This window comes from Crocodylus porosus, unplaced genomic scaffold (genome assembly GCF_001723895.1).
Source record: "Crocodylus porosus isolate Cpor-Errol unplaced genomic scaffold, CroPor_comp1, whole genome shotgun sequence".
Classification (NCBI taxonomy): domain Eukaryota; kingdom Metazoa; phylum Chordata; order Crocodylia; family Crocodylidae; genus Crocodylus; species Crocodylus porosus.
In genome coordinates, this window is record NW_017728927.1 from 402858 (window position 1) to 428421 (window position 25564).

Consider the following 25564-nt stretch of genomic DNA (forward strand, 5'->3'; position numbering starts at 1 on the left):
CTGGGAGATAAATGCTGCTGCAGAGCTCTTCTGGCCTTCTGTACATGGGGACAAGTCCCATTACCCAGTGTCCCTGAGAGGTAGTCCTTTCTCTTTTTTTCTAAGAAAGGCATCTGTTTGTTGCAGTGCACTTCTGAATGAATCAAATTGACATAAAGATGCTTTTATTTTATCTTGGTTGTGAGTAAGTAGATCAGTGGTACTCTATTGGGGTGTTGCAGCACCCCACAGAGGATCTTACAGTGCCATGTAGAATTGCCCCACGCACTCCTCCCACATTAGGCTTGTCTGATGACCCTAAAGCAGGCAGGACAGCTGGTTTGTGCTGTAGCCCTTCCTGATTTGCCTTCTCCTTCTTCCTGCCATGCTCCCCCTGGAAACAGGCACATGGGACAGTTATACTTGCCATGCACATCTATTTCCAGGAAATGGCATATAGGGTTGTAGTGTGAAGAGCTGCAGCATGAGCTTGCTGTCTTGTCTGTTTTAGGGTTATTGGAGGACCCTAATGCAGGAGGAATGTATGCACGTGCCACAGCCCTTCCTGGTGTGGTTGTACACCAGACACATGGGGCAGTTTTTCTTGGAGGCACCAGCATCTCATGGAGAAGCACTGAGATAAGTTGAACACAACAGTGGTTCTCAAGTGGGGGTGCTGCCACTTTAGAAAAGTTATGGAGGGGTGCCCTGACTCAGAAAATGTTGGGAACCACTGAAGTAGATGAAACTAGTAAGTTAATGGCAGCAACGATGCTGGCCTGATCTGTCACGCTATTTGAGATGGTTATAGATGACATACTAGTTTGAAAATAGCCAACTGATGCATTACATTCTGCCTACCTCTCTTCCTACAGTTCCAGCTGTCTGATTTAAGATACTAATTTACTGTGTGTAGGTACATATGGCCTCTGTTGACTAAGAGTATCTGATAGCATTACAGTAGGCTGTTAAACTGGTGCTGCAAACCTCCTGATTTGCATCTATTTCAGTGACAAATGAAGTAATACTCTAATGTACTTTGTGCAGAGGTTTGTCGAGTGCTATAGGAGAAGGCAACTATATTGTTAATAATTATTTATTTTTTTGTCAAAGCAGTGACTTACCTATCTGGTTACTATATGAAAGGAAATGAAGTGTTTAACTTGGTAAAACATTTTAGCTTTAAATGTCCATCTCTACAGAAATGCTTCTAGAATTTGTTTTAAAGACTTATAACTTTAATTTTTTTGATAAAATGTATGACTAACATCATAAAGTGTACTTAACCTTTCTATAATGTTGTACACCTAACCTGTTTGCTGGGTGTTCAAGAAAATAAGCTTTTTTTTTTTAAAGTACAGACTAATGTTTGCATGAGTGTGTAGAATAAATATCTTGCGTGGAAGTTATATGCAGAGAGAGGTAAACTGGTTTCCCATCCTGCCTTAAGAGTGTGGTGTTCAGATGAGCTGTTATGCAGTTGAAATAGTGATTCTTATATGTTCCAACTTTTGGATGACAGGCCCTATCAATGTGCAGTGTAGGATTTTTTTATTAGTACCTAAGCCTATTTTTATTACAAAATTATTTTAAAACACTCTTCAGAAAACTAAGGAGTTTTTTTTTTCCTGTTTTAGTATTGCTATTTAAAATTTAGTTATCTTTATTCTTATTTCAAATTTTAGGAAGAAAAGAAGATTCTATTTTATCACCCAAACGAAGTAGAAAAGAATGAAAAAATTAGAAATGTGGGGTTATGCGAAGCCATAGTACAGTTCACAAGGTATTAAGCAGTCATGTTTGCATAGCTTATTACAAAAATTACACAAATTGTATGCTTTTTAGAAATTGTCCTAAATGTATCCACATCATTTTTCCTAGGACCTTTAGTCCATCCAAACCTGCAAAATCCCTGCATACTCAGAAGAATAGACAATTTTTCAATGAGCCGGAAGAAAACTTCTGGATGGTCATGGTATTTGTATACATGATCTATGCCTTTCTAAAATATGAAGTTAAAATGCACTAAATATGTTCTGCATTGTCTAAGACCAGTTTGTTCCACTTCCTAGGTTGTAAGGAATCCCATTATAGAGAGACACCATAAAGATGGAAAACCAGTCATTGAGTATCAAGAAGAGGAGCTACTGGTAACAGTCAACTATTCTAATTTGTCTTTATTTTTCAAGTTAAATTTTATTTGTAACTTCATTTTTTTTAAGAATAAAAGAGTATCTTTTATGTGGATAGTATTTTAGTTCCTGAGCTGCTTTGGAATTGATTATAAGAATATAGCTGCCCACTGAAAATAGAGGGTGTAGGACAGAAATTTTTGTAACAGACTTTTAAAGGTAAGCTAGGCAAAACTTTAGGAGAGAATAGCCAAAGAGGACTTTAAAACTACACTAAAAGAATAGAAACCTCAAGAATGAATTGATAGAAACACCAAATAGTTAATAATTGTCAGGTTGAGCATTGCATCATCAACTCATTCTACCAGTAAGCAGGCAAAGTAATTATGCAGATGGAGCAGTGTTAAACCACTGCTTAGCCTGCTTGCACTTTTCAGTGTCTACATGTGAGATGTTGTTTTATATTGAGAAATTGTTCCTTCAAAACAAACCTATCTTTTTCTTATTGCCAGAAAATAAAAACCCCTAACGTTATTCCAGTGATAACTGGAGGTTGAGTTTTCCATTGCCCTAAGTCCTTATCTTCCTGTTACCTCTGCATAAGGGTCAGGGGAAGTTGATTTGGAATCAACTATATTTATTGATAAGCAGACAGTTATTTTTATTTCAGTCACATTGTTCCTTCAGTATATTAAATGTACACATAAATTAATACCATCTGCTTTACATGCAGGAGTAAAAATCACTTATGAACTGATAAAATACCTTACAGGTGCACTGTAAATGCTTTTTCATCTGTAGCCATTAACAGCTAGAAATTGTTAAGGTGTTGTGAAATGTACTTTTTAGATATAAAAAATGGTATTACTAAATCTTGGTTTATATGCTCAGCCATGTAGGCTAGACAAATTTTTTAGAATGGTGCCTTTTTTGTATTTAATGCTTCATTGTCCATCTTGCAGGACAAGGTTTATAGTTCAGTTCTACAGCAGTGCTACAGCATGTACAAGGTAAGGGTAATATCTTGTTATACTAAGATTATCCCTTCAGGGATGGAAATAGAAAATCTTTTGTCCCCTGCCATCTGAACATAAGCAAGTAACTTACCTTTAGATGCCAGACTTATCTATAAAATCCTTTTTTTTCCCCTGAAACAGTGGTAGTGATGATGAGTAGGCAAAATGATGCCTTCTATTGTCATCAGTGTTGTTCAGTTCACTGTAAAGATACTAAAACTATTCCTTCATAGTTTCACAAAATCTGCTTAGGCTCTGTTGGGTAAGGACCCATAATTTGCTTGTCACAAGGTAAGGGCACAGGATACAGTAAACAAAAAAAGGTCTTCGTTTCTTCACCGATACATGGCCTTTTTGTAATACTCAGTTTTTGATTTCTATGAATTATGTAAATTAAAACCAGTTCAAGAGTGGAAAGGGTAAACTTGGATCTAAAGAAGAGATTTTTGAGAGAGGAGGACAGTTTGGAAGTATGGAATTGGGAAATTGGAGTTGTGTGCAGAAATTCAGTTACAAGTTTATTAATTTATGAGAAATAATTGTATTACAATTACGAAGTTACCTCACTAATGCATCTTTTTTTGAACTGTTAGCTTTTTAATGGCACATTTCACAAAGCCATGGATGATGGAGGTATAAAAGTTCTAAAAGAGAGATTAGAGAAATTCTTTCACCGGGTAAGTTCTGCTGTTTTGTTATACAAGCACAGTGTGATACTGGACAGGAAATAAAATGCACAAGTCCACTCTCTATCCTTCTTGTAGTTAAATGCAATGCACAGCACATGGAATGCGATGGGAAGACCAGCGGAGTGAAGCGCTAGCTGGACAGATAGATAGATATCTATAGATGTAGAGAGAGATTTTTTACACGTTATTGTCACAATGCGTATTTTGTGGAAGAGTCTCTTTGGAAGAATTTTGAATAAATAGTGTATGGCAGCTTGGTAGGCTGCAATGAGTTGGTTAAATATGGTTATCTTTTAAAGGTGGATTAATCCTAATATCTACATCAAAACTTAAAACCTGACAGTTGTTCTTAAAAGGCTAAATCATACTTGCTAATATTTCCCCAATAGTCGGTTCAAGGTAATATGCATAACTATATGGTATTACACATAATTACACAGCTGTGCTAGTACTCTCGAAATCAGCAGGAAACATTCTGAATTGATTACCTTGTGTTGTAATCTCTGTGCATGTATAGACACAGAAAATGTCCCATAGAAGTGTAAAGAATGATAGATAATTCTTGTGATTTTAAATCTGGGTTATATAAATGACTTGGGTACAAAAAGTTGGTATTCACATTATAGGTAGTGCTGGAATTGATACCCTAGAGAGAGGTTGCTGACACTTTACCAGCAACTGGAACCAGATGTGATAACTTCCAAAATTTAATTTTCAGGCTGGAATTTTCTCTACTTGCTTTTTAATTTAGACTGAAATTTTATGAGGTTTCTACATGATCATTTTAGCTGCTTTAGACAAGAGAATAAGGTGTTTTTTCCAAATAAGATTGCTAAGAGGTCACATCTTGCAGAGTTGGAAATACAGTTCAGGTCTGTAATATGGGCAATCTCATCAATTTAGCTTTTTTCAGTGATGCAAAGCATGTGTACTATCCTTGGTAGAGAGAGAGAATCTGCTGTTACCAGTTAGTTCTTCAATTGTAGTGGTAGAGGAATATATGTACCTTGCTGCCTGAGGCAGGGTGGACAGTGATTCCAGTGGCTGAGTTATACTTTTCAGGTTCCTTTTAAAAAAATAGAGGTGGGGTAGTTCTCTAGTGTTTTAAGAGATCAGATCAGGACCAAACAAGATTCAGTTGGCCTCTGCCCCAGAGTACTGATGTGATGCTGGGCAGGGCTGTGGTTATGCCTGGATAGAAGACAGGACTATGGACAATTTTGATTCTGTTACTGCCTGTTGCCTGACTGAATGTGCTTAACTTTGCCAGTCAAATATTCTTTTAAAGTAGTTTTTCTGAATAGTACAGTAGATGTGATGTATACCGTGTATAAGTTACTGGGTTTATTTCTGAATAGCTTCTTCAGTAAGAAAAGGGCAGTAAAATAGCTTCCAAAATACTGTTGATTCTTATTTTTTTTATTGGTAAATCTCTTTATTTAAAAAATGACCTCAATTTTTTCCTCCGATATTTAACAAGTTTTGCTGTGCCCCAGCAAATATGCTATAATAATATAAAGCTATAAATATGGTCTAACTGCACAACTGATATTTTATCACAAATAAATAAAATATATAACTTAATTAATAAAACAGAGCAAATGAATAAAATACATTAAATGTTCTTAAATGAGTTCGGTCATAACTTATCACAGAAACACAATTGTCATCAGATCCATTTACTTAGTAGTATGGCATAGGTCTGTGGCTTGCTGGGAAAGCAGCTGGGTATATATCACTGGCTGCTCTAGTTCAGTGCTATCTTTGTATTGCCATTCTCCCAACACTTCTTTACAATTTATTTTGTCTTTAAAAAAATATGAATAATAGACATTTTCAAAGGTGAATTGGTTACTTATGAAAGTAAAATAATTCATGTCTAAGCTTGAATAAGCCCTCATTTCTGCATGATTAATAAGTAAAACAATTAACCTACAGCTAGAAAGAAAGAGTAGATGTTCCAGCAGCATAGTGCTTTTCCAGAATTCTTCCAGAATTATAGAAATAGCTCTAGTAAATAAGTTACTTTTATAGCAAGAAACAGGAGGCTCAGAATGATCTCAAGTTCATGCAGTACAAGATGTTGCAGCTGAAAGCATATTGGGGTTTCAGGGCCTTTGGGATTTTCCTAAAAGGAAAAATGTAGTCTGCAGAACTATTCATGTTTTGCTGCTGTATTCCTCTGTACATCTAGTTTAGACTATAGCTGGACAAAAAAGCATGGTAAAGAATTGATTTTTGACTTTACAACCTTAGTGCACGGAAGATTGTAAAGAAAACCTCAAAAGGGTTAGGTGGAAAGGAAAATGAGGCAAGTTTGTCTTTCCAGTGGGGAATTTCAGGTGCGTAGCAAGCACATAATGCTTTTCAACCACAACAGATGTGAATCACGTAAATTGTTCCAGGTATCCTACAACTGCATCAAGACACAGTAGATGAATTGGGTCTTGGTGCTGGTGCATGGGCTCAACTGCATAGCTGCAAGGTTGGAACAAGTACCTGCACTTCATATACTTTTCTTATATCTATATGTATCTCACAAATATCAGACAGACAGACCTGCAAAGAAAAAATACATGATTCCCTGCTTATTCCCATTCCCTTTGGAGCTGCATGTGATGTAGACGTTGGTATTTGAAAAATTTTAAAGCATTCTGCTCTTCCATCTAATGGATTGGCTTGGCTAACTTTATGAACTTGTAGAAGAATGAATGCATATAACTGGTAGAATCCAACTTTCCTATATTGCATATTAAGAACTTAACTGAATTTATAATAAATAACAGTTCTAAGTGTGCCAACAGAGTATACTACGCTGAAAGGAGTAGAAGTTCATCACTTTTTGCCTTCTAATAACATGAAGTGACAGTACAGTTTGCCCAGCGTTTGTATAGATCGTGTGTTTCAGCAGGTGTCTTTGATGTTTTTTTATCTAATGGCTGATGCAGCTCCTCTTGTGGACATACGCTGCGCTGTGCTTGGTGTGGGGGTGCACCAAGCTGAAAGTAAAGCACTGGGTTTTTGCTGGGGGCGGTCCCTACATTTTGTCAGCGGCCAAAGCTCTTGTATCTTGAAAATACCCTACACAGATATTGCAGTTTCCTCAGTTACTTTCTATAGAAATTGTGAAAGGTGTATTTTGTTTGTCTTTTTTAAATTAGCTTCTTGCTAATAATTCCACAGTTATTTATAGTACTTATCATCAGGAGGATTTGGCTGGGCTCTATTTTCTTCATGTCTTCTTTTATGAACCATCATGACAAATAATTAGCAGGGTATAGATTATTACTTAAAGTTATTAAACCAACATTTAGTGCAGTACTTCCATACCCTAATCTTTATGAAGCTGTGAGCAGGTAGTGAAGAGCAGGACCCAAAAACGGTTACTGACAAAGCTAAGGTGTAACTTTGAATGTAGATTTTAGAGGCTTTAAAATATTGAAAAAACTTAAAAAAAACCCCAACTTTTTCCTTCCCTTTATGTTTGTTTCCTCAGTATTTGCAAACACTGCATTTACAGTCCTGTGACCTGCTGGATGTGTTTTGTGGGATCAGCTTTTTTCCACTGGATAAAATGACTTACTTGAAAATCCAGTCATTTATTAATAAGATGGAGGAAAGCCTGAACATAGTCAAATATACTGCCTTTCTCTACAATGATCAGTTGATCTGGTAGGTACTTCAATTGTGGATTACAGGAGGGAAATTTTTTTAATAACTATTTTTGAATTGCTATAGTGACAGTTCTGAGAAGGTATTCTCTTCATATTGCAGGAAAACACAGAGCTTAGGTGTGATAGAAAGAAATAAAACTTAAATGAAAAGAGAACTTTTTAGTGGGATGAGTGAAAAGATTGATGGTCAACAGTTTTCTTTCCTACAAGGTTGCAGGCATTATAGATTGTAAGAAATGCCTGAAAATGCTAACTTTTTTTGTGGCAGGCAAGTTCCTTCTAATTATGATGCGCATAGATGTGCGTATGTAATACATGCTTTCCTGTAGGATGTTATAGAGCAGTTTTTGGATTGGTCCTGTAACCAGCTATTCTTTCTTGATGATTCCTGTTCTAGAAATGTGCATGGGGAGATTGGAAGAGAGAGCCATGCATGAAGAAAGCTTTTACTTTGTGATTTGGAAAATAGTATTTGAGTTCTTGCTCATTTCTACATAAATATGATTTTGCTTGCCAAGCACTGTCCAAAGTGGAAATGTCATTTACATTATCAAGTTGCTTTGCCACAGTTGCAGCTCAGTATGCAATTTTGTGGGCACTTTTTCTTCCCCAGAGAAATCAGAACTTTGAGAGTTAAGTTGAATGCGGGTGTTTAGCTGGTTATTTAATCTACTGGTCAAGAACCTCACAGCGTACATTTGTGGGGTTTTTTAAATATCCCTCACAAAGTGAAGCTGTTGCTGTAAGAAAACTGGAGATCACACTTTCATATATTTTTTTAAATATTTGCAATTCAGCTGAAGTATTTTGCCAGTTTGTTTAAGTACAGTATTTAAAGGCACAAGCTGTCTTTCAGAGGTTTTTTTGAATGATGAGTTACAATTGGCACCCACGCCAAATATATGAACAATGCCTTGCTTTCTATCTGTATTCATGCACTAAATCTGGGGCTTGATCTTTGATTTTTTTCTAGTGCCCAAAATCAACAAGAGGTAATGGTGCTTAATACTGGAGAATTTCTGTTCTGTAGACTTCTGATATTCAAGGGAGCAATGAGGATGTTGACTTCAATTCAGACAAACTTTGAACAGTTTGCTAATGTGGAAACCTTGCACATGTTGTTGAGGGAAAGATGTTACCAAATTACATTGCTTCCAAATAATCAGGGAGAGATTTCAGACTTGATGTGTAAATCCTATTAATGTCATAATTGTTGTAATTCTTACATATGTGCACATGTTGAACAATATAGGGCCATACTCTGAAGTGACTTGCTTTGTACAATTTGACTGACTTCAAGTGGAGTTATAAATCAGAAATTGGTCTCATCTTAATATGGAGGGTGTCATAAAAAACAAAGTTCCCTGTCAGGTTTCTTATGGTTTCTTTGTAACAGGGAGAACAGAAGTATGTAGGACTTAAGTTACTTACTGAATCTCTGAAACTCAACTTTCATATATCTGAAGTGGTCCATAAAATGGATAAATAGCCCTGTTCTAAATAGTGTACTGCCAGAATTGCTGTATTTTGTTCTCATTTTTATTGTACCTTATGTCACTCGGATTCTTGGTAGTTATTCCATCTGGTAACAATTTGCAATTGTTTTAAAGTGCCTTTTTACACCTAAAGAATAATGATGAATTTGTACTTGAATTTACAAGCCGTTCATTTAGAAAAGGAGAGAGAGGTGTACTTTGCAGCAGTCTGAACTACTTTTAATCCAGTCTGACTTCATTTGCAGAAAATATGAACAGATTGCATTTTTAACAGAAACCAAGTACTGTCTGGAGCTTGCCGCATTAATGTAATTTAAAACTGATAACTCTTCAGCTGTGTGTGATTTTTAGGGTGTTTATTGACATGGCACAGCTGCTTTTGGCATCCTGTTTCAATGGAGGAGCAGCTGTGTAAGGCTTGCATATTCACAGGCTATTGGGAAGTGAGGGGAGACTTGCAGAATGTTTAGATGAGAAATAATATGCAAAATAATACTTAAAGTAATCCATGTCTCAGAAAATAGATTCCCATTTCATTTGTCTAGATTCCAGTACATACTCAATGTAAGTTTGCTTATGAAATTAAATGGAGGATAATAAACTGAGACAAGACTTTTTTTTAAGCTCATGATGTGCTTGCTTGTTAATCTGAATATATTATAACTGTTTTACAGAATGAGCTTTCTGTCAAAAAGAAACCTACCCTAGTATTTAACTGTAGTAAAGAAAGTGGTGGAGGAGTGCAGCCAAGACTGTTTTTTATGCAGTGCTGCCAGACTGCTGCCCCCCCCAGTGCAAGTCGCATTCTTGTCTGTGGTGTATACGTGATATACATTCATGCCTTAATTTAGAGTACAAGATTAGATACAGTCATTTTAAGATTGGAAATCAAATGGTGAGATGAGGGTAGGTGGGGTTGCTGGATTGGGCACGGGGGTGGTGGGGAAGGTGGTTGCTGTGCACAAGAAAGGGTCTGGCTGCCATGACCATCCTTTGGGTTTGGGTCTGTCTTGGGGGCATCCCCCTGTAGGCCCTGGGGTGCCATTGGTAAGGCCTCTTGGCTTGTATTGGCTCATGTACCTCGGCTGTAATCTCGTTGATCTGAGGACGTAAAGTCAGTGCTTTCCCATTGTGTCCAGAAGAACTGAACACAGTGCTTATTGGGGTACAGTGATCTCCTCCAAACAATTCATACCCCAGTTCTCACCCTTTACCTCTCACTTCAAATGTCCACTGCTCCCTCAGCTGGCACCTTATGCTTGAGCAGCTTTCAGGCCCCTCCCTCCACCCCCCACATTTTCATCTGTAGCCCCTCTGCCCCCTACCCAGGCTCAAAGCTCTACTCATGGTCGCACAGCCCCTGTGTGTGGAGCCTCTGCTGCATGGCCTTAAAATCCACCTTCTTCCTAGTCTACCATACCTGCAAGTCCCACTCATGACCTCAGCTGTCCTTCTCAAGCCTTCTAAATGGCTGCCCCTGTGGCCACCACTTTCCTAGGCCTGGCTCCCCCCAGCCCACCCATGTGGCACAGTGTCCATATGCCCCTCCTTAGGTTCTTAGCTAGCCTTCCCCAACCTCCAGAGCCTACCTCCAACCTCAGTGAACTGCTAATCCTTTGAATGGCAGGTGCTGCTCTTCCTCAGGCAGTCTCACGTGGGGGGGGGAGAGGTCCTTCTTGGTCCCTGTGTGCTAACTAATTTGCATAATAGCAGGTTCCCACTTATTGGGAACGTGGTGTGCAGTTACGTCCTGAGCAGATGACTGCAGACACCTGGCACTGGCACCCGCCACATGAGTTATCAGTTCTGTTGCTGCCAAAGACGTCAGCATGCCCTGCTCAGCTGTGGCTAGAAGGGTGTTAGCTGTGGTGCAAAACGATCAGAGAAGCAAAGCAGGAAAAACCGTTTCTATGTTAACTTTTTTCTGTTCCAGGAGTGGACTAGAACAAGATGACATGAGGATTCTGTACAAATATCTTACGACGTCTCTCTTTCCAAGGCACATGGAGCCTGAGGTAGGGATATGTCTAGTCTCACTTTTTAAATAACTTGGGATTTGCTTTTTATACTTTTATCTAATATAAATAAATTCACTTGACTGGAGCTCTCAGGAAATGAGAAGGAGAGCAAATGTTCTTTACCCCAGCATCGCAGTAAAGAGCTGTTGGTAACACTGGCTTCTGAGCTGGAAGCTTGTGAATCTTACTCCCATGCTGAGGCCTGAATCAGACCAAATGACTACCATACAAGTGAGCTACCGTAATGTTATGTTGCATTCTGGAGCAAGCAGTCCTTCTATCAAAGACCACAAATGGAGGTGTATTTGGTTTGGTGACCTGCCAAATGAATGTTAAATATCTCCTGGCTACACTGATACTGGCAGGACTGTATAATAAGTAGGGGCTGGGATAATTCAGTGCACTCCCCCCCACCCCCATGGAGCTTCTGAAAGACACATTGGTAGATATGTAACTGGCCACTGGATGTCACTCTTGGTGTTCACAAGTGGAAAAGGAGCAGTATTCCTGCATTTCTATATGTGTAGATAGCCCATGTGCTATAAAGACATACAAGGATTCAAACTGAAGTGGGTCACAGTAGCTGACCACAAGATGTGGGTCAACTCGATGTAAATACTAAAAATATTAGAATTGACTATAAACAGCAAAACAAAGGGAAGTTATCTACAATACTCAGTGAAAAGTACAGCAGTAAGAACTCAGTGAATACTGAGTTGTATCTGTTTTACAAACACAGTTTTAATGTCACTTGAGTATTTCCCATCAGTTCTTTCCGAAGTGTGGCTAACTAGTGTAGAGTATCAATTGGATGAAATGCAGTTCAGCCATCCAAGTAATGTTGCACAGCCTATGCTACTCCTAATACATAGAAATTAGGTTTGATTGAGGAAATAAGTATGGTCTTGTGTTTGTGACACTTGTCTAGGACTTGGGAAGTATAGATTTAATTTCTGGCTCTGCCACAGACTCTTTGGGACCCTGAGCAACTCCATCTCTCTGCATCTCCATGTTACAATGATACCATGAGGATACTTCCTTGGGTCACAGAGATGAAATTGGATGCCTATCTTGCTGGGATCCTGTGACCCCAGCTGACTTCCTGCCCTTTGGGTGGGGGGCTGGACTGGATAATCTTCCAAGGTCCCTTCCAGCCCTAATATCTATGAAATCTATGAATAAATGGTATCATGCAATTTGAGCATGAATTCATTCACTCTTTTGATTTGCTCAGGGACTGTTAATAGGAGCCATAAGAGTAGAGAGATTTATGTATCCAAGTGAAGTTTTAACTCAGTGTTCAGAGTAAGAAATGTGAAAACAGAATACCCAGGCTTTATGCTATTTCTCCTCACTTCTCCTAGTTGCATTAACTGCAAATTCTAGTGGGAGAGTTATGGCCCACTGTTTGAGCATTTTTTTTTATGACTTCCAAGCAACAAGTAATGGGAATAAGTGTCTTGTAATAAACTGTGACCTTCCTGCTTGTTTTTCAGCTAGCAGGAAGAGATTCTCCAATACGTGCAGAAATGCCAGGAAATCTACAACACTACGGAAGGTAGTAAATCTCTGCCATGCTCTTCTATTTCTGGAGGAAAATCAAAGTTTAGGCTGTTTTCGTACAGAATGAAAATGGAATGTTGGTTTTGAAAGAAGTATGACGTTTATTCTTGGAGCCAACTCCTACCTCTAGGCTATTCCAGTGGAGTTTTCCAGGAAGAGACTTTGGCCTGTGATAGCAGAAACTTTTTTTATAGTTGCTGCATACTTATCTCCCTCGTGCTGCTGTTAACACACTGTAGAGCAATGTGTTAGTATTGTTCCAGTTCCTTTTCCCTTGTGTCATAGGATTTGTCATACAAGAACAAAACAATGGTCTATGTAGTGACTTCCTGGTTTATTCATTAACTCTGAGGAGGCAACTCTGCCTGCCAGCTTTATTTTGAATGAGTGTTCCTTCTTGGCCTCTGACTTGCTTTAATCATAAAGCCTGGTTCAGTGTGTTTTATGTGTTCAGCTTTGGCAAATGCTTCCCACGGTCTGGGAAGCTCCTAGTGCACTACTCTCCTGTAAATGGATAGATAAGGTATCTAAAGCACTATGCCTCAGATGCTGTTGGACAGGTTTCTTGAGTTACCTGCTCTTTTGGCTGGTATTTTCTTTTACTGCCATTGTCTAGGACTATTTTCATGCAACTTTTCCAGAGTTTTTGGAGGACCTATTTATAAATTCAGTAGAACCTAGATCACTTGATTCCACTACTTCCTTCCTTTGGCAACCTGGTGCCAGTTAAGGATGAGCTGCATAGCTATCTGTGGCTTTTACTTCAAAGGGTGCCCTTTTCCGCTCAGTTGGAAAACTGCAGTTGTACCATGCATGATGGCCTTAGGATTCAGAGCTGCAGCAGTCAGCTAGAGCACTGCAACAGTCTTGCACAACTAGTTGTTGAAGCTATACATGTCCCAGTTCATTTACAAACCATCATCTTCACAGGTGTACTTCGGTAGATAGAAGCTAATTGTCCTCAAATATGTGCGTTTATTTAAGTTGTGTGTGTATTAAATAAGGGTAAAATATATACATAATTACATATGATCTGTTTAATTCTGGTTTTTAGGTTTCTTACTGGACCTTTTAATCTGAATGATCCAGAAGCAAAATGCAGGTTCCCCAAAATATTTGTAAATACAGATGACACTTATGAAGAACTTCATTTAATAGTTTATAAGGTACCAAACTATTTCTTCCTGCACATTGTGAATACGTAGCAAGTGGGAAACCCTGCTATGTACATTTTGTATTTATGTAGAAAGGTGCTTATGGCAGGACTTAAGAGCAAAAGGAAAGAGAGCTCTCTGGAAGTTTAAAAGTCTTCCTGAAAAATTGTGAGGGTTTGCTAGGAGGGCTTTCATAATTCAGATATTGGAAACTTGATTAAAGTTTCTGCATAACTTCTATATAGCTTTATTGACATAAACTAGACAAAAGAGCAAGCCATATAGTGTTTTTAAAAGCTCTTTGTCCTAGCACTGACCCAAATTAAATGGAGATTAGCTATTTGTAAATGGTTTTTAAGTGGATGCACACACAGTTTTTGCTCTAACAGAATGGTTTTGAAACCAGTGTAAGATACGAAGATTTCAAAAGCAAATGTGTTGACAAACCCTAGCGAGGTTGCTTTTTAAGTTCCACAAAATAGCTAGCCACACTTTAAAGCCCCTGTGAATAGCAGACTGGATAGCCTGAATTAACAAAGAAAACTGTGTCTTGTATAGACTCTTAGGAGCAGAGATTAGTTGTTTGAAAATTAAGTTACAGTAAAAGCTAGTTTAGCAATTAATGTAAAGGTTTAATTGAGTTGCTTTTTAAATGTTTTGCTTTGATTTGTTTCAGGCCATGAGTGCAGCCGTTTGCTTTATGATTGATGGTAAGTATGTATTTGTATCATTTGTTAAGAACTGTAGAAATTAAAGTATTTTCTTTTTGACTGTTTACCATTTCCCTGACTAACATCATCAGACTTGGATCTGTCTGATCTTGCTATACAAAGCATTTATTCATATTATTGTCATACTAACTTGTGCCTTGTGGATGTTTTCATAAGCTTCTTAATAATATGGTTATTTCAACCGTGTGTTGCTTCAGTGGTATGGAAGGCATTAAACATTGCCCCAGGTAAGACTGTAGAAACTCCAGGCACATTGATAAGGTCCTGACAGCAACATTTGGTCCAAAATTCTTATGAATGTTTAACGCTGGCTACAAAAAAGTACATTCTGTCATTTGGCCACAAAGCTACCAAGTATGTGATGTGCTGTTAAAAAGAAAAACTCACCCTCTTAAAATTGTTTATAGCGTCAAATCCGCTAACACTGGACTTTTGCCGTAAACTGGACAGCATTGTTGGACCTCAACTCACAGTATTAGCATCAGACATCTGTGAACAATACAACATCAATAAAAGAAGTTCAGGGTTTGTACTTTCTTTGTTTTTTGCAAACTTGTCAAGTTGTTTTTAGCTTGAAGTTTATGACCCCTTTAAGGATAAGAATTTGAGCACGTACGTAAGTATTTTCTGAGTTAGTATCCTGTACATTTTGATAAGATGTTCTAGCTATATTTCTGTCTTAAGCATTTAGAGAGTCCCTATTGTCATATTTAGGTGCTGTACAGAAACTCTAATCATGTTCATAAAGTAATAAATGGATCTGGTGGTTATAGCATGGTTTAGGTTTTATATCGCCTTTTATCAAGGCCAACGTTGGTACCATAATGTCTTCCCTAGAGTAGGAGCAAGGGAACTGGGACTCACCTTTCACCAATTTATGCATATTTTTAATTGTATGGATCTAAGTTGCCTTTGTTTTGAAGCAACTAGTATGCAATTCTAAAGCTGTATCTATGCTAAACTGAGAAGCCTGACTCTGATCATACCTAGCATTGTTCTGAAGCTCATATGCTGTGCATCTAAGGTACCCAGAACTTAAAGATGTAAGAGTTTTGGGGTTTTTTTTAAGTATTAGGTTTAACTTTGCAGTTCATAGAGGTCAAATTCCTAGTGAGACTATTTGGCAACATCTAAGTTAAAAAATTATATATTTAAAAGCAGCCTCTGGAGGAACAAAGGATGGGCTGTAAATTAGTAATCTCCTTTGCAGTGATAAGGTTATAGGGTGTAACAAGGTGCTGAATTTATCTTAATTTTGTTTTACTGTGTAGGACTAAGAGAGAAGCAGAGGTATGTCATAGAGGCCAGTATTAAGTTTATCACTAGCTACTGTTAAAGTTCCTTATCTTCATGGTTTACTTGTCCAGGAAATAATTCCTTCTTGTAGTACAGCAGGGGTGTCAAACTTAACTGGATCACGGGCTAGACAAGGGTTGCTTGGCTGGTCTGCAGCCTGGATCCAGACTACGCACTGGAGCTAGCATGCAGGGCCAGCCCAGTGGCACATGCAGCCCATGTCCCATGTTGTCCCCCCCACCCTGTGCCACATGCAGGATGTAAAGCTAGTCCTGTCTTGTGTGCCACTTGCAGCACGTGCTGGCCATGCTCTGGGGTATGGACTGCCATGTGGTGCTTGTGCTGGAGCATCCCTGCACGCTGGCTCCAGTGCTGGCCTGCACTGGGACCTCAAGTCATCTTTGTCCATTGTAGCCAGTCCACAAGACCAGGCTGGTGGGTGCTGCATGCAATGTTCAACCTGTGCTAAACCCTACAGTGGGGCTGGCATATGCAGTGTGTGGCTGGACTGGTTGTGCACACTGCGTGTGGTACAGGGGGTTGAACTGTGGCATATGCTGCATGTAATGCCCATGTTGGCAAGCCCTGAACAAACCACCTGTGCTCTGAGCAGCACCCAGGGTGCTGGTTCCAGCCTGTGCACCAGACTGGCCCTACACATTGCATGCAGTATGTGGGTTTAGATATGAGATCTGTCCCACAGGCTATACGTTTGACACAAGGTGAGACCTGTAGAGATTCTGGACATTATTAGATATTAAGCAAATTCCATGTTTACACAGGCAACAACCTGGCCAATGCAGCAATAGCAAATTTAAGTCTCTTGGACACAGTCAAGGAGAAAGTACTGTCCATAATGATTTTTAAAGTTTTTTTTCTTCAGCTCTCCAGGGACATAACTTTGCCTGAGGCCAGTTTGCTGCTGCACTCCTGCCTAAATTTGATTCAAATTTGATCAACTGACAAACCTGCAGGAGAATATTGCTAAGTGCTGGGCAGCGAAAGAGTGCAGATCCAGGTTGATTGAACCTGTTTGTAAGAGGAAAGGAATATTTTGACTACTAGAGGTAAACACTGAGGGCTTGTCTTAAGATCTCTCAGTAACATGAAATCAATGAGCCTAAGGCTCAAGCACTACTAAACCTTAATGTGGATGCTCCCATTCAGGCACGATGGCCTTAGGTTTCAGAAACTTAATCCTCTTTTGAGGAGAATTAAGGTAAAGGGATTTAAAGCTACTTGGCACCTGAGTCAACCTCTACATGCACTTTATGTGCATTGACTTCTCTTATTTGATTTCTGTTCTCTTTCTAAGAGTCCATGTTACTGCCAACACATGCACATGCATGTGAGCAACTTTAATAGATGGTGCCACTTGCTTTCTGTCTCTCCTTCCCCCTGCCATATGCACCATAGTTCAAAAATATAAATTATTGTATGCATCAAAATACTGCTGCAAATCTTGCACTCTGCCATGAGCACAATGTAATCTCTTGCAAGGCCAAACAAGCCACGTGCAGAGAGAGAGAGAAAGAGATGGCAACATCCTAGAGGGCAGCTGTTCTACAGGATCTCTCTGCCTGCTCTTTATCCCATGGGAAATGAAAGCTAAAGCAAGGCAATCCATCCCTGTTTCATTCAGGGATAAACTACCCTGGTTTGGTTTTTACTGGCTGTGGGGTAGGAGTCCCCATCCCCCTGCTCCGTTGAGCACTTCCAAAGTTAACAGTTCATGGCTGTAATTGTTTGGGACATTGGAGTCTTTTTACTTTTGGTCTGACCCTAAGCTCAAGGGTAAATTGTGCAGAAGCCCTTCACCATGTAAAATCAAGCAGTGGTTGTATTCGTTTTTCCTGGAGCTCCTTTGCATGTTATGCTGTAGCACCACTCTAATAGATTGTGACAGCCTGGGCAGGTAAGTTTCCCAGGTGTGCTAAGTATGTTGGACTGCAGAGATAAGCTGCAGGCCATTTACAAGATAGAGGTTTAAGGATGTGGTTCAGTTTAATGTACAGTTTGTGGATAACAGATGCACTAAATGGAAGGATTATAAATATTGGAGTTTAAACCATACAGCATATGGCATTCATTTTATGCTGCTGCCAGGTTAATATACTGTGAAGGAGTCTGTTTGGGATGATGAGGCTAGCCCTAGAGATGATTTTAATGGGTGTACTTGTTAGAAGTGAAGTGGGCTTTATGCAATACCATTGCTCAAAGGAAGTGTTGTACCTTACAGGCAGCATAGAATCATAGGGCTGGAAGGGATCTCCAGGGGGCATCTAGTCCAACGCCCTGCCTGAGGCGGCAGGGCCATCCCTATCCTATACAATCCATAATCTAAAGTCTACATAAGACTACTGTCAACTCTGACACAACACAGACCACCCTAATCTGCTACAGGTAAAGCAAAGGAACCATGGCAGGCAATATCCTGATTCTGTAAAAGTTTATTTAGTAGGATTATGTAAGGACAGAGAAAGTTTATAGGACAAAGTTTGTAGCGTAGGCAACTGGGTGGCTTTTATCTGACAGTCTCACTTTCTAAAGAAGTCTTTAATTTCGCATACAGGTGTGGTAGGCTAAGTAAATAGACACTTACTCATTTCTGTGCCAGCTTAGTCTCATTATGTAGAAACATTCCTGGGTGATGATGATGGACAAACTTCTGGTAAAAAGCTCATAAAAGAAAAGACACTAGTATTCTTGGGAAGAACTGAAGCACTCTTATGAAACATAAGTGAGTCTGTCACAAAATATTTGAGAAGCATTTTCTTCAAAAGGCTGCTTTGTCCTTTGAGATACTTAGCTGCCATACAACATCACTGTTCTAAGAATGCCAGTCCAACCAACAGCCACAGGTTTGACTGATGAATTATAGTTGTAGCATATTCAAAACAGGCAGAATTGCAGAGTCGAGTAAAATAGCTGGAAATTGTGTCAGTCTATTAAATCATTAAATACTTGAGGGGTTTTTTAAATGTCACTGGGGAATTAAAGGAGTAGAAACTCATCTTATTAACGCCCTCTCAAACTTTAATGCAGTGGTGTCCTGATAACCTGATAGTTTCTTTTGGCACTAATGCAATTGGGTGACATAAAAGAGAGCAAGATATCCAGCCTATGGAGCCACTTGCTTGTGTGCTAAAGTGATAGATAGTTTCTCACTATCGTATGACGCTGAATTCCAAACAATATAACAAGTAACCTGAAGTATAAAGAGCAAGCCTAGACTGCTCTGAATTGTAGAGGCTGCTACCAAAATCAGTGTCAAATACTAACCTAAGTATAACTTAATAAAATAAGATAGAGAGACCATCTCATCTCGGATCCACTGTCATTGGCTTGGCCAGTTTGCCCAATAAAGGTTTTTCCTGATATAGCAGTCAATGGAAACCAAATGCATCACTAGAGATCCTTCACGAACCACATTAGTGATAACTTCTTCCCAGGCCAGAATCTGACTTATCCAGACTGGAAGAACGGGGAACAAGCTTCCAGGGTAGCCAGTTCAGCAACCAGCAGGATTTCAGGCCATTCTATTCATAATGTACATGGTCAGTTTGGGGAGAAAATGCTCAAAGCTACTGAATCCTCATGTGCAGGGGAGATAGAGATGTTTCCACTAGATGGATGGGGTATGCTAATAGGGCCTCTGGGGCAGGTTATGCCATTACATAGAGACAAAAAATAAAGCCAGAAAAATAGATGAGATCATAAACTTGCTTGTCTGTTGGTTTAATTGATAGTCATGGATGTGCTAGGAGTTTTAGTAGGTTTCTCTAGTTAGCAGTGTCTGCCCTAACCACAGACCTTGAAAAGTAAGGAGTACAATATTTAGTACAGAGAAAATCTACTCAGTTTGTATAATGCCTAGATTAGTGATCTTTAAATTAACATGCACGTTTAAAAAATGATGATGTTACCTGAGACATTACCTTTTTTATCTAGGTCTGAGAAGGAACCTCAATTTAAGTTTATCTATTTCAATCATATGAACTTGGCTGAGAAAAGTACAGTCCATATGAGGAAAACACCTAGCATATCACTCACATCTGTTCACCCTGACCTCATGAAGATTCTAGGTGATATCAACAGTGACTTTACCAGGTGATTTTTTTTTTAATTAATGTTTCGAGTGTTTCCTATATTATTTTCTTATCTGTTGATGTTCATTCCTTAATTATATGTAGGACATCAGGCAGCTCTTTTTCCTGTTCATGTAACTAGTCATTATAATAATAAAAGCAAACTTTCCTGTTCTTGCAACTAATTGGCATGCTATTTCTAACCTGTCTCCCTTGTCTATGGGATATTGGGACAGATTTCAAAAGGAACTGGGAGACTTGCAAGGATATCAAAAATATTTAGAAATGTCAAAATTAGTAGTAGTTTTTTATAAGGGATGTTAAGGCCTGTGCTTCAGGTTAGGTCGCACTCTAACAGAATTAACATGACATGACATGAGGGACAGAGAACTGCATACCTTACCTGCTTTTGAGTGCTTTAATCTTCCTTTGAAGCAACTAGGGCTGGCCATGTTACAGACTCTGGGTACTGGATGGGTTAGACTTTGGATTGGATTTAGTCTGGTAACTTATCATGGAGAAAATAGGGTTTGGTTCCTTTAAAATTGGTTCCATTTACTTCCAGATGTTAACAGTGACTTTTTTTTTAGTGGACATCCTATATAAATATATGAAAACTGTGCTGCTGTTGGCTATATTCTCATAGTGCCTGTGAGACCCTAGTCCATAAGCAGGGCTTCTGCTAGCATATGGTATGGGGCTCTTGCTCTGCCTACAAGGCCAGACCAAACAAAAGCATGAAATTGTGCTAGTATCTTCAGAGGAGGAAAATCTTTTAGGACAGGCAAATTGATATACTAACGCCTTTAAAATGGTACTTAAAATAGGAAATCCGCATACTTGTTTGAAATCTAAAAAGTATTTTATCTGTCATTTTTACCAAAGCTTGCCTGTTGTTTCTCTGCTTTTCTTGAGCTGACATGCTGCAAGTTGCTTGGAGCCATTTTCTGTTTGTGCTGTTTTCCTGTAAATGTCATTGCAGAGTAGGTCACAGGGAGGAGGGAACAAACAAAAGCCAAATTATACTAGGAAGCAAATGTGAAGAAGACACTTACAAAAATGAAGGAGCAGTGGCAGGTGAACAGAAGACAAGATATGACAGTTTTATAGACGGTAGTTATGACTGTTGGTCTGAAGGTGTTTCATGCAACAGTGACAAGAACCAGATATAAGAACTTCTTTACGTGAACTGTGAGATGGAAGGAACGTACTGCATTTGTAGTTAACACTGAGATGGGGGTGACCTATGCAAAAGCATCCAGCTCTTAACTTGTTTACAACCTGATCTAATCATTTTAAAAAAAACAAACCCTGAAAGCTAACTAGTTGCAGGATTTTCTTCTTTCACATTATTCATTCAAGGTGAAACAAATGCAGTACTCTGAACTATTACTTGTCCACGTGGCTTTAGGGCCAGCAAGCAGCTTCCTCCAAAGGACTCATGAGCATGGTTGTCTAATAGACCACATAAATGGTTGGCTTGCTTCCAGCAAGTAAGTTCCCCTACATGAAAGCTGCAGTCTTTGCTGGCGCTGGCTTGCTGTTTTACGTTGGCATTCAGTACACATACTCATTTCTGATGGCTGTTTCTAGCATACTGCAGTACAGTCTGTGACAACAGTTAATGTCTAAGTTATTCAGAACTTTTCGGATAGCTATACAATGAAGCTGCTCTGTGTGCTGGTAATTCCTTGAGACGTTTTTTACTTCATTGCTGTTGTTCCTGATGAGTTATTTTTCTGACTTGTCCTTCATTTATTAATACAGGCCTAGACTTCCCTAAAGGTTTGCTATATGAATCTTCTCTTACAGAGTTGATGAAGATGAGGAAATTATTGTGAAGGCAATGAGTGATTACTGGGTTGTTGGGAAAAAGTCTGATCAGCGGGAACTATATGTTATTTTGAATCAAAAAAATGCAAACCTAATTGAAGTTAATGGTAAGGAGTTTTTTTAATTTTCACTGCTCTTTTTAAATAATATTGCTGCGATCAGAATGTTGTACTAGTAGATTTACATATTTCTTTTATATAAGAAATTGACTGAGGTGTTTTTCCTCCTGACTGTCTGGATCAGTTTGCACAAGGCTTAGTATCTGTTCCTGTTTTGCAAGGCAACTAGATCAAGATTATATAAATATTCAGCAGACTTTCAGAAGATATTTTTAATAATTAATTAGTAACCATTATCATACTCCTTGATTAATGGCACTGCTCTGCAAACTTAATTTAGGAATGATAAATAAATGAGATGCATTATTGTATTTAGAAATGAATATGCCTGCTTTTCTGAATTTGTGGGTATTTTGTCATCTTTACAATAACAAAACCTACTCACAAAAGGCACTTAATATTTTAAGTGTTAATAATGATTATTTTTCCTTCGCCAAAAAGTATTTTTCACTCCACTGTAGATGTATATTAAGAAACATGTCAATTCTGATATTATTCCAATTCATTTGAATAATGAATTCTACTACTCTTAATTTACAAAGCAATTAGTAAGGGATTGGATTTCATCTGTGTGAAATTACAGGGGTTGGAAGCACAGTATTAATAATCAGTATTCCATTGTTAAGGAACCTGTGTTAAGATGGATAAAACTTAATGACAAAAAAAATGAAATGGATTAAAGGGCAAATTGACTTTGATATGTGAAAACAAGATAGGAAATGGTTCTTTAGGTGTTCCAGAGGTCACTTCACTTTCAGCAAGAAGACTGACAGCAGCAGCAGACCGGAAATACCAGCTTTAATTTAAAAAAACAAAACAAAGCATTTATGAAAAAAAGAAACTTGTGAACATGCAGAACGCAGTCAGCTTACTCCTGAGCCCCTCTTTTTGGTTTTTACCTTTTTAAATAGGAGTCTTTCAGGGTTCAGTAGAATAAATAGCAACGTCTTCTTCCTCTTGGACACAGTTTAATTTTTTTCCTCCTTAACATTGTTTGTCTTTATAATAAAATATGCTCTTGTAGAACTTGCAATTCTGTGTGGCATTCTGAAGTATTTCTCTCTCTTTTTACAGAAGAAGTAAAGAAACTTTGTGCAACACAGTTCAATAATATTTTCTTCTTGGATTGATCTACAAGAGCTGATCTACTGAAGATGTCCAAATGTCAGAAAAAAACATTTTTGTTTAACATGAAAGGTTATTAGTCATATTATTGACTGGAATAACGACAATAGTAAAGCAATACTTGCTTTGTAAGAATCAAATTTCTACTAAAATCTGTAAACTCTGATCATAAGATTTTTAGATTTTAAGAATATTTATGTGCAAACTAAACCTGGTCTAATTCATCTGTACCATTCCATTTCTCAGATATTGTTATGTGAATATTTTACTGGAAAATAAAACTGATGATTGTTACCACTTTGAGGGCACTTATGTTTCCCAAACTGTGCTCATTTATTGATCAGTTGTGTACAGCTCTTCCATAAACAAGCATGTAAAATTGAGGGGGATTTTGTTACAGCATTCAACTATGAAGTAGCAGGTATAGTCAAGTTTCAGACTGCTACACTAGTACACTGAAGACTAAGCATATAAGAACTACCTTGAGTTCTTCTACTTTATACAACTAAACTAACTTGTTCCTCTCTGGTATGAGCTGACAGACAATTAAAGGTGAAGAAAGACTAAGCCTAATGTTCAGTTCTTTTGAGAGTTGGTCCCACTCAGATCAAATAAGGCTTGATGCAGGATCAGGTCCAAAAATGAAACAGCTTCTTTCCCGGCCAACAAGAATTGAAGCAAGAACCTTATGCAGAGCTTGTGTAGATACACATTTTACATAAACTAGTGTCATGGTAACAAGACTTAGCCAACAGGTAAATTTGACCCTAGTGGGCTTTATAACCTAATAGTAAAACTTCTTCTAATTAGCTGTCTAGCTTTGTATTCTCCAAAAGTCAAATAAGCTCCATGTAACCACTAATGTGTAGAAGTATTTCCAAGCCAGGAGGTAGACCCAGGCTTGTCTGTATTGGGGTGAAGAGGAAGAGCAGTCATTTTAGCTAGTGATTAAACAAACTTCCCTCCAAAATAAAGAAACATCACGGAAATAATTTTATTGGCACTCATGTGCTATAACTATATATTGTAATGTTTAGATTTCCCTTTTAGCTTTGTAAAATCTACTTATCTTCGCATTAATACACCTCGTGTGTACATACAGCTTTAGTCTTAGCATCATCTACTTCTTCTTTTTCTTTGAAGCAGCAGCAACCTTAGTAATCACGGGCTGGGGAGCAACGATTGCTTCTTCCTTTGGAGGAGGTGACAGCTGTATTACTGAATCCTCAGGTTCTTTTACTGCTCCATTCTCTGTCTCTAATGCTGCTTTTTCTGCTGCAGCTTCTTCTTGTTTTTTGGCATCTTCTCTCGTGATGATAAGCCTGAGCTCAAACAGATCAAACTGGCTTGTTATTGCAGGAAACTTGCAAAATGTTAAGACCTTGTATTACTATGCAAACACCTATACTGTGATTATGTGTAGTGTCAGTTTCCTTAAGGAAAAACTATAATCCTTTTAATTCCTTCCTACTCCACTGTTCCCACTTCAAGTAACAAGTGGTAAAATTCCACGTATCCTTGCATATTATCTAAATCATGCTATACTCTAGCATGCTCTTAAAAGGAAAAAAAATCATGTCTTAGAAGATGTTTCTCTTAGTTCTCAAGGTGCTGGTTGACCACTAAGGCATGACATGAGTAGCAATGTAACATCAGCCATCAAAGAACAGAAGCAGCTGGAACGTTCCAAGCAGCAAGGGCCTTATACAAAATGCAAAGCTCTCAAAAAAGAAGACCTGTAAGATCCATCTAAGGATTTTTCTCTACGATACTTGCAGTTAAACTAATGTCATGTCTAAGTCTGTCACTTAATGAAGCTAGATGTAAACATTCCTGCGTTTGAACTTGGCTTCTGTGGGTATTGTAAGGCTACTTACTGCGCACATACAAGTCAAACCTAAGGGACCATGCAGTTAATTAACAAGTGAGGTATACATACATATTTTTAAATACTCATGTAGTGTATCAATACAGCTTTGTATGCCAAGCCTAAACTTAAGCGCCCTACTAAAAAAAAAGATGAGAGAAATTTCAAAAGGAACTTCAAGCTCTGGAAGGAAATAGGTGAGTGACAACTTTTGTAAGATAGTTTCAAAGAAGCAGAAATACAGGCAAGTAATTTTCCTTCCCTTAAAGACGCAAGCAGTGTAGGAGTCTTACTGCTTGAGAAAAAGCCCTAAGGAAAGTGCAAGCACAGCTGCAGTAAGAGCAATGTGCACACAGGCGTGGCTACTCTGTCAAACACAACAAAGCTAACTGGAGCATGAGCTCACAGCACAGAAGCAAACTAGCCAAAAATATTTGGCCACCTGAACATGAGGGACACCCTGAAATAAAATTAGTCTTGGACAGGAGAGTGTGTCTGGGCCTGGTCTTTCCTGGAAGTAACTTAGAACAAGTAGTTGAAACAGATTCCAACTTCAAGCCAAAATTCAACCGATAATGCTTGTAAAAGTATTGAGTTAAGATTGCACAGCTGCTTCCAAGTGTCTGTGCAAGAAGCCTCCCCGAAGTGGGTCATGGTGGACACAAATCGAGTGAGCCCTGACATGACCTAGTTTCATCTGTCACAGCAGTGCAATGCCCTGAAAACATTCAGTGCTCTTGAAGCTTACTTGAGTTCCATTTTCAAAAATACTAACACGAAGGTC

At 38.5% G+C, this 25564-nt stretch overlaps 2 protein-coding genes across 2 annotated transcripts in view; one reads left to right on the top strand and one right to left on the bottom strand.

Annotated features, from left to right (window-relative positions):
• CCZ1 (CCZ1 homolog, vacuolar protein trafficking and biogenesis associated) overlaps window positions 1-23221 on the top strand; it is a 24001-nt gene extending 780 nt beyond the window's left edge. The window contains exons 2-15 of the mRNA XM_019542100.1: window positions 1665-1762; window positions 1861-1954; window positions 2052-2129; window positions 3074-3121; window positions 3721-3804; window positions 7313-7488; window positions 10920-11001; window positions 12501-12562; window positions 13622-13733; window positions 14398-14431; window positions 14860-14977; window positions 19700-19858; window positions 21649-21776; window positions 22863-23221. Of these exons, the coding sequence (XP_019397645.1) occupies window positions 1665-1762; window positions 1861-1954; window positions 2052-2129; window positions 3074-3121; window positions 3721-3804; window positions 7313-7488; window positions 10920-11001; window positions 12501-12562; window positions 13622-13733; window positions 14398-14431; window positions 14860-14977; window positions 19700-19858; window positions 21649-21776; window positions 22863-22918 (1329 nt within the window). The 3' untranslated portion in view covers window positions 22919-23221. The remainder of the gene's footprint in view (window positions 1-1664; window positions 1763-1860; window positions 1955-2051; window positions 2130-3073; window positions 3122-3720; window positions 3805-7312; window positions 7489-10919; window positions 11002-12500; window positions 12563-13621; window positions 13734-14397; window positions 14432-14859; window positions 14978-19699; window positions 19859-21648; window positions 21777-22862) is intronic.
• LOC109314840 (radial spoke head 10 homolog B2-like) overlaps window positions 19894-25564 on the bottom strand; it is a 43641-nt gene continuing 37970 nt past the window's right edge. Inside the window, exon 22 of the mRNA XM_019542174.1 lies at window positions 19894-20800. The gene's annotated coding sequence lies outside the window, so the exon portion shown is untranslated. The remainder of the gene's footprint in view (window positions 20801-25564) is intronic.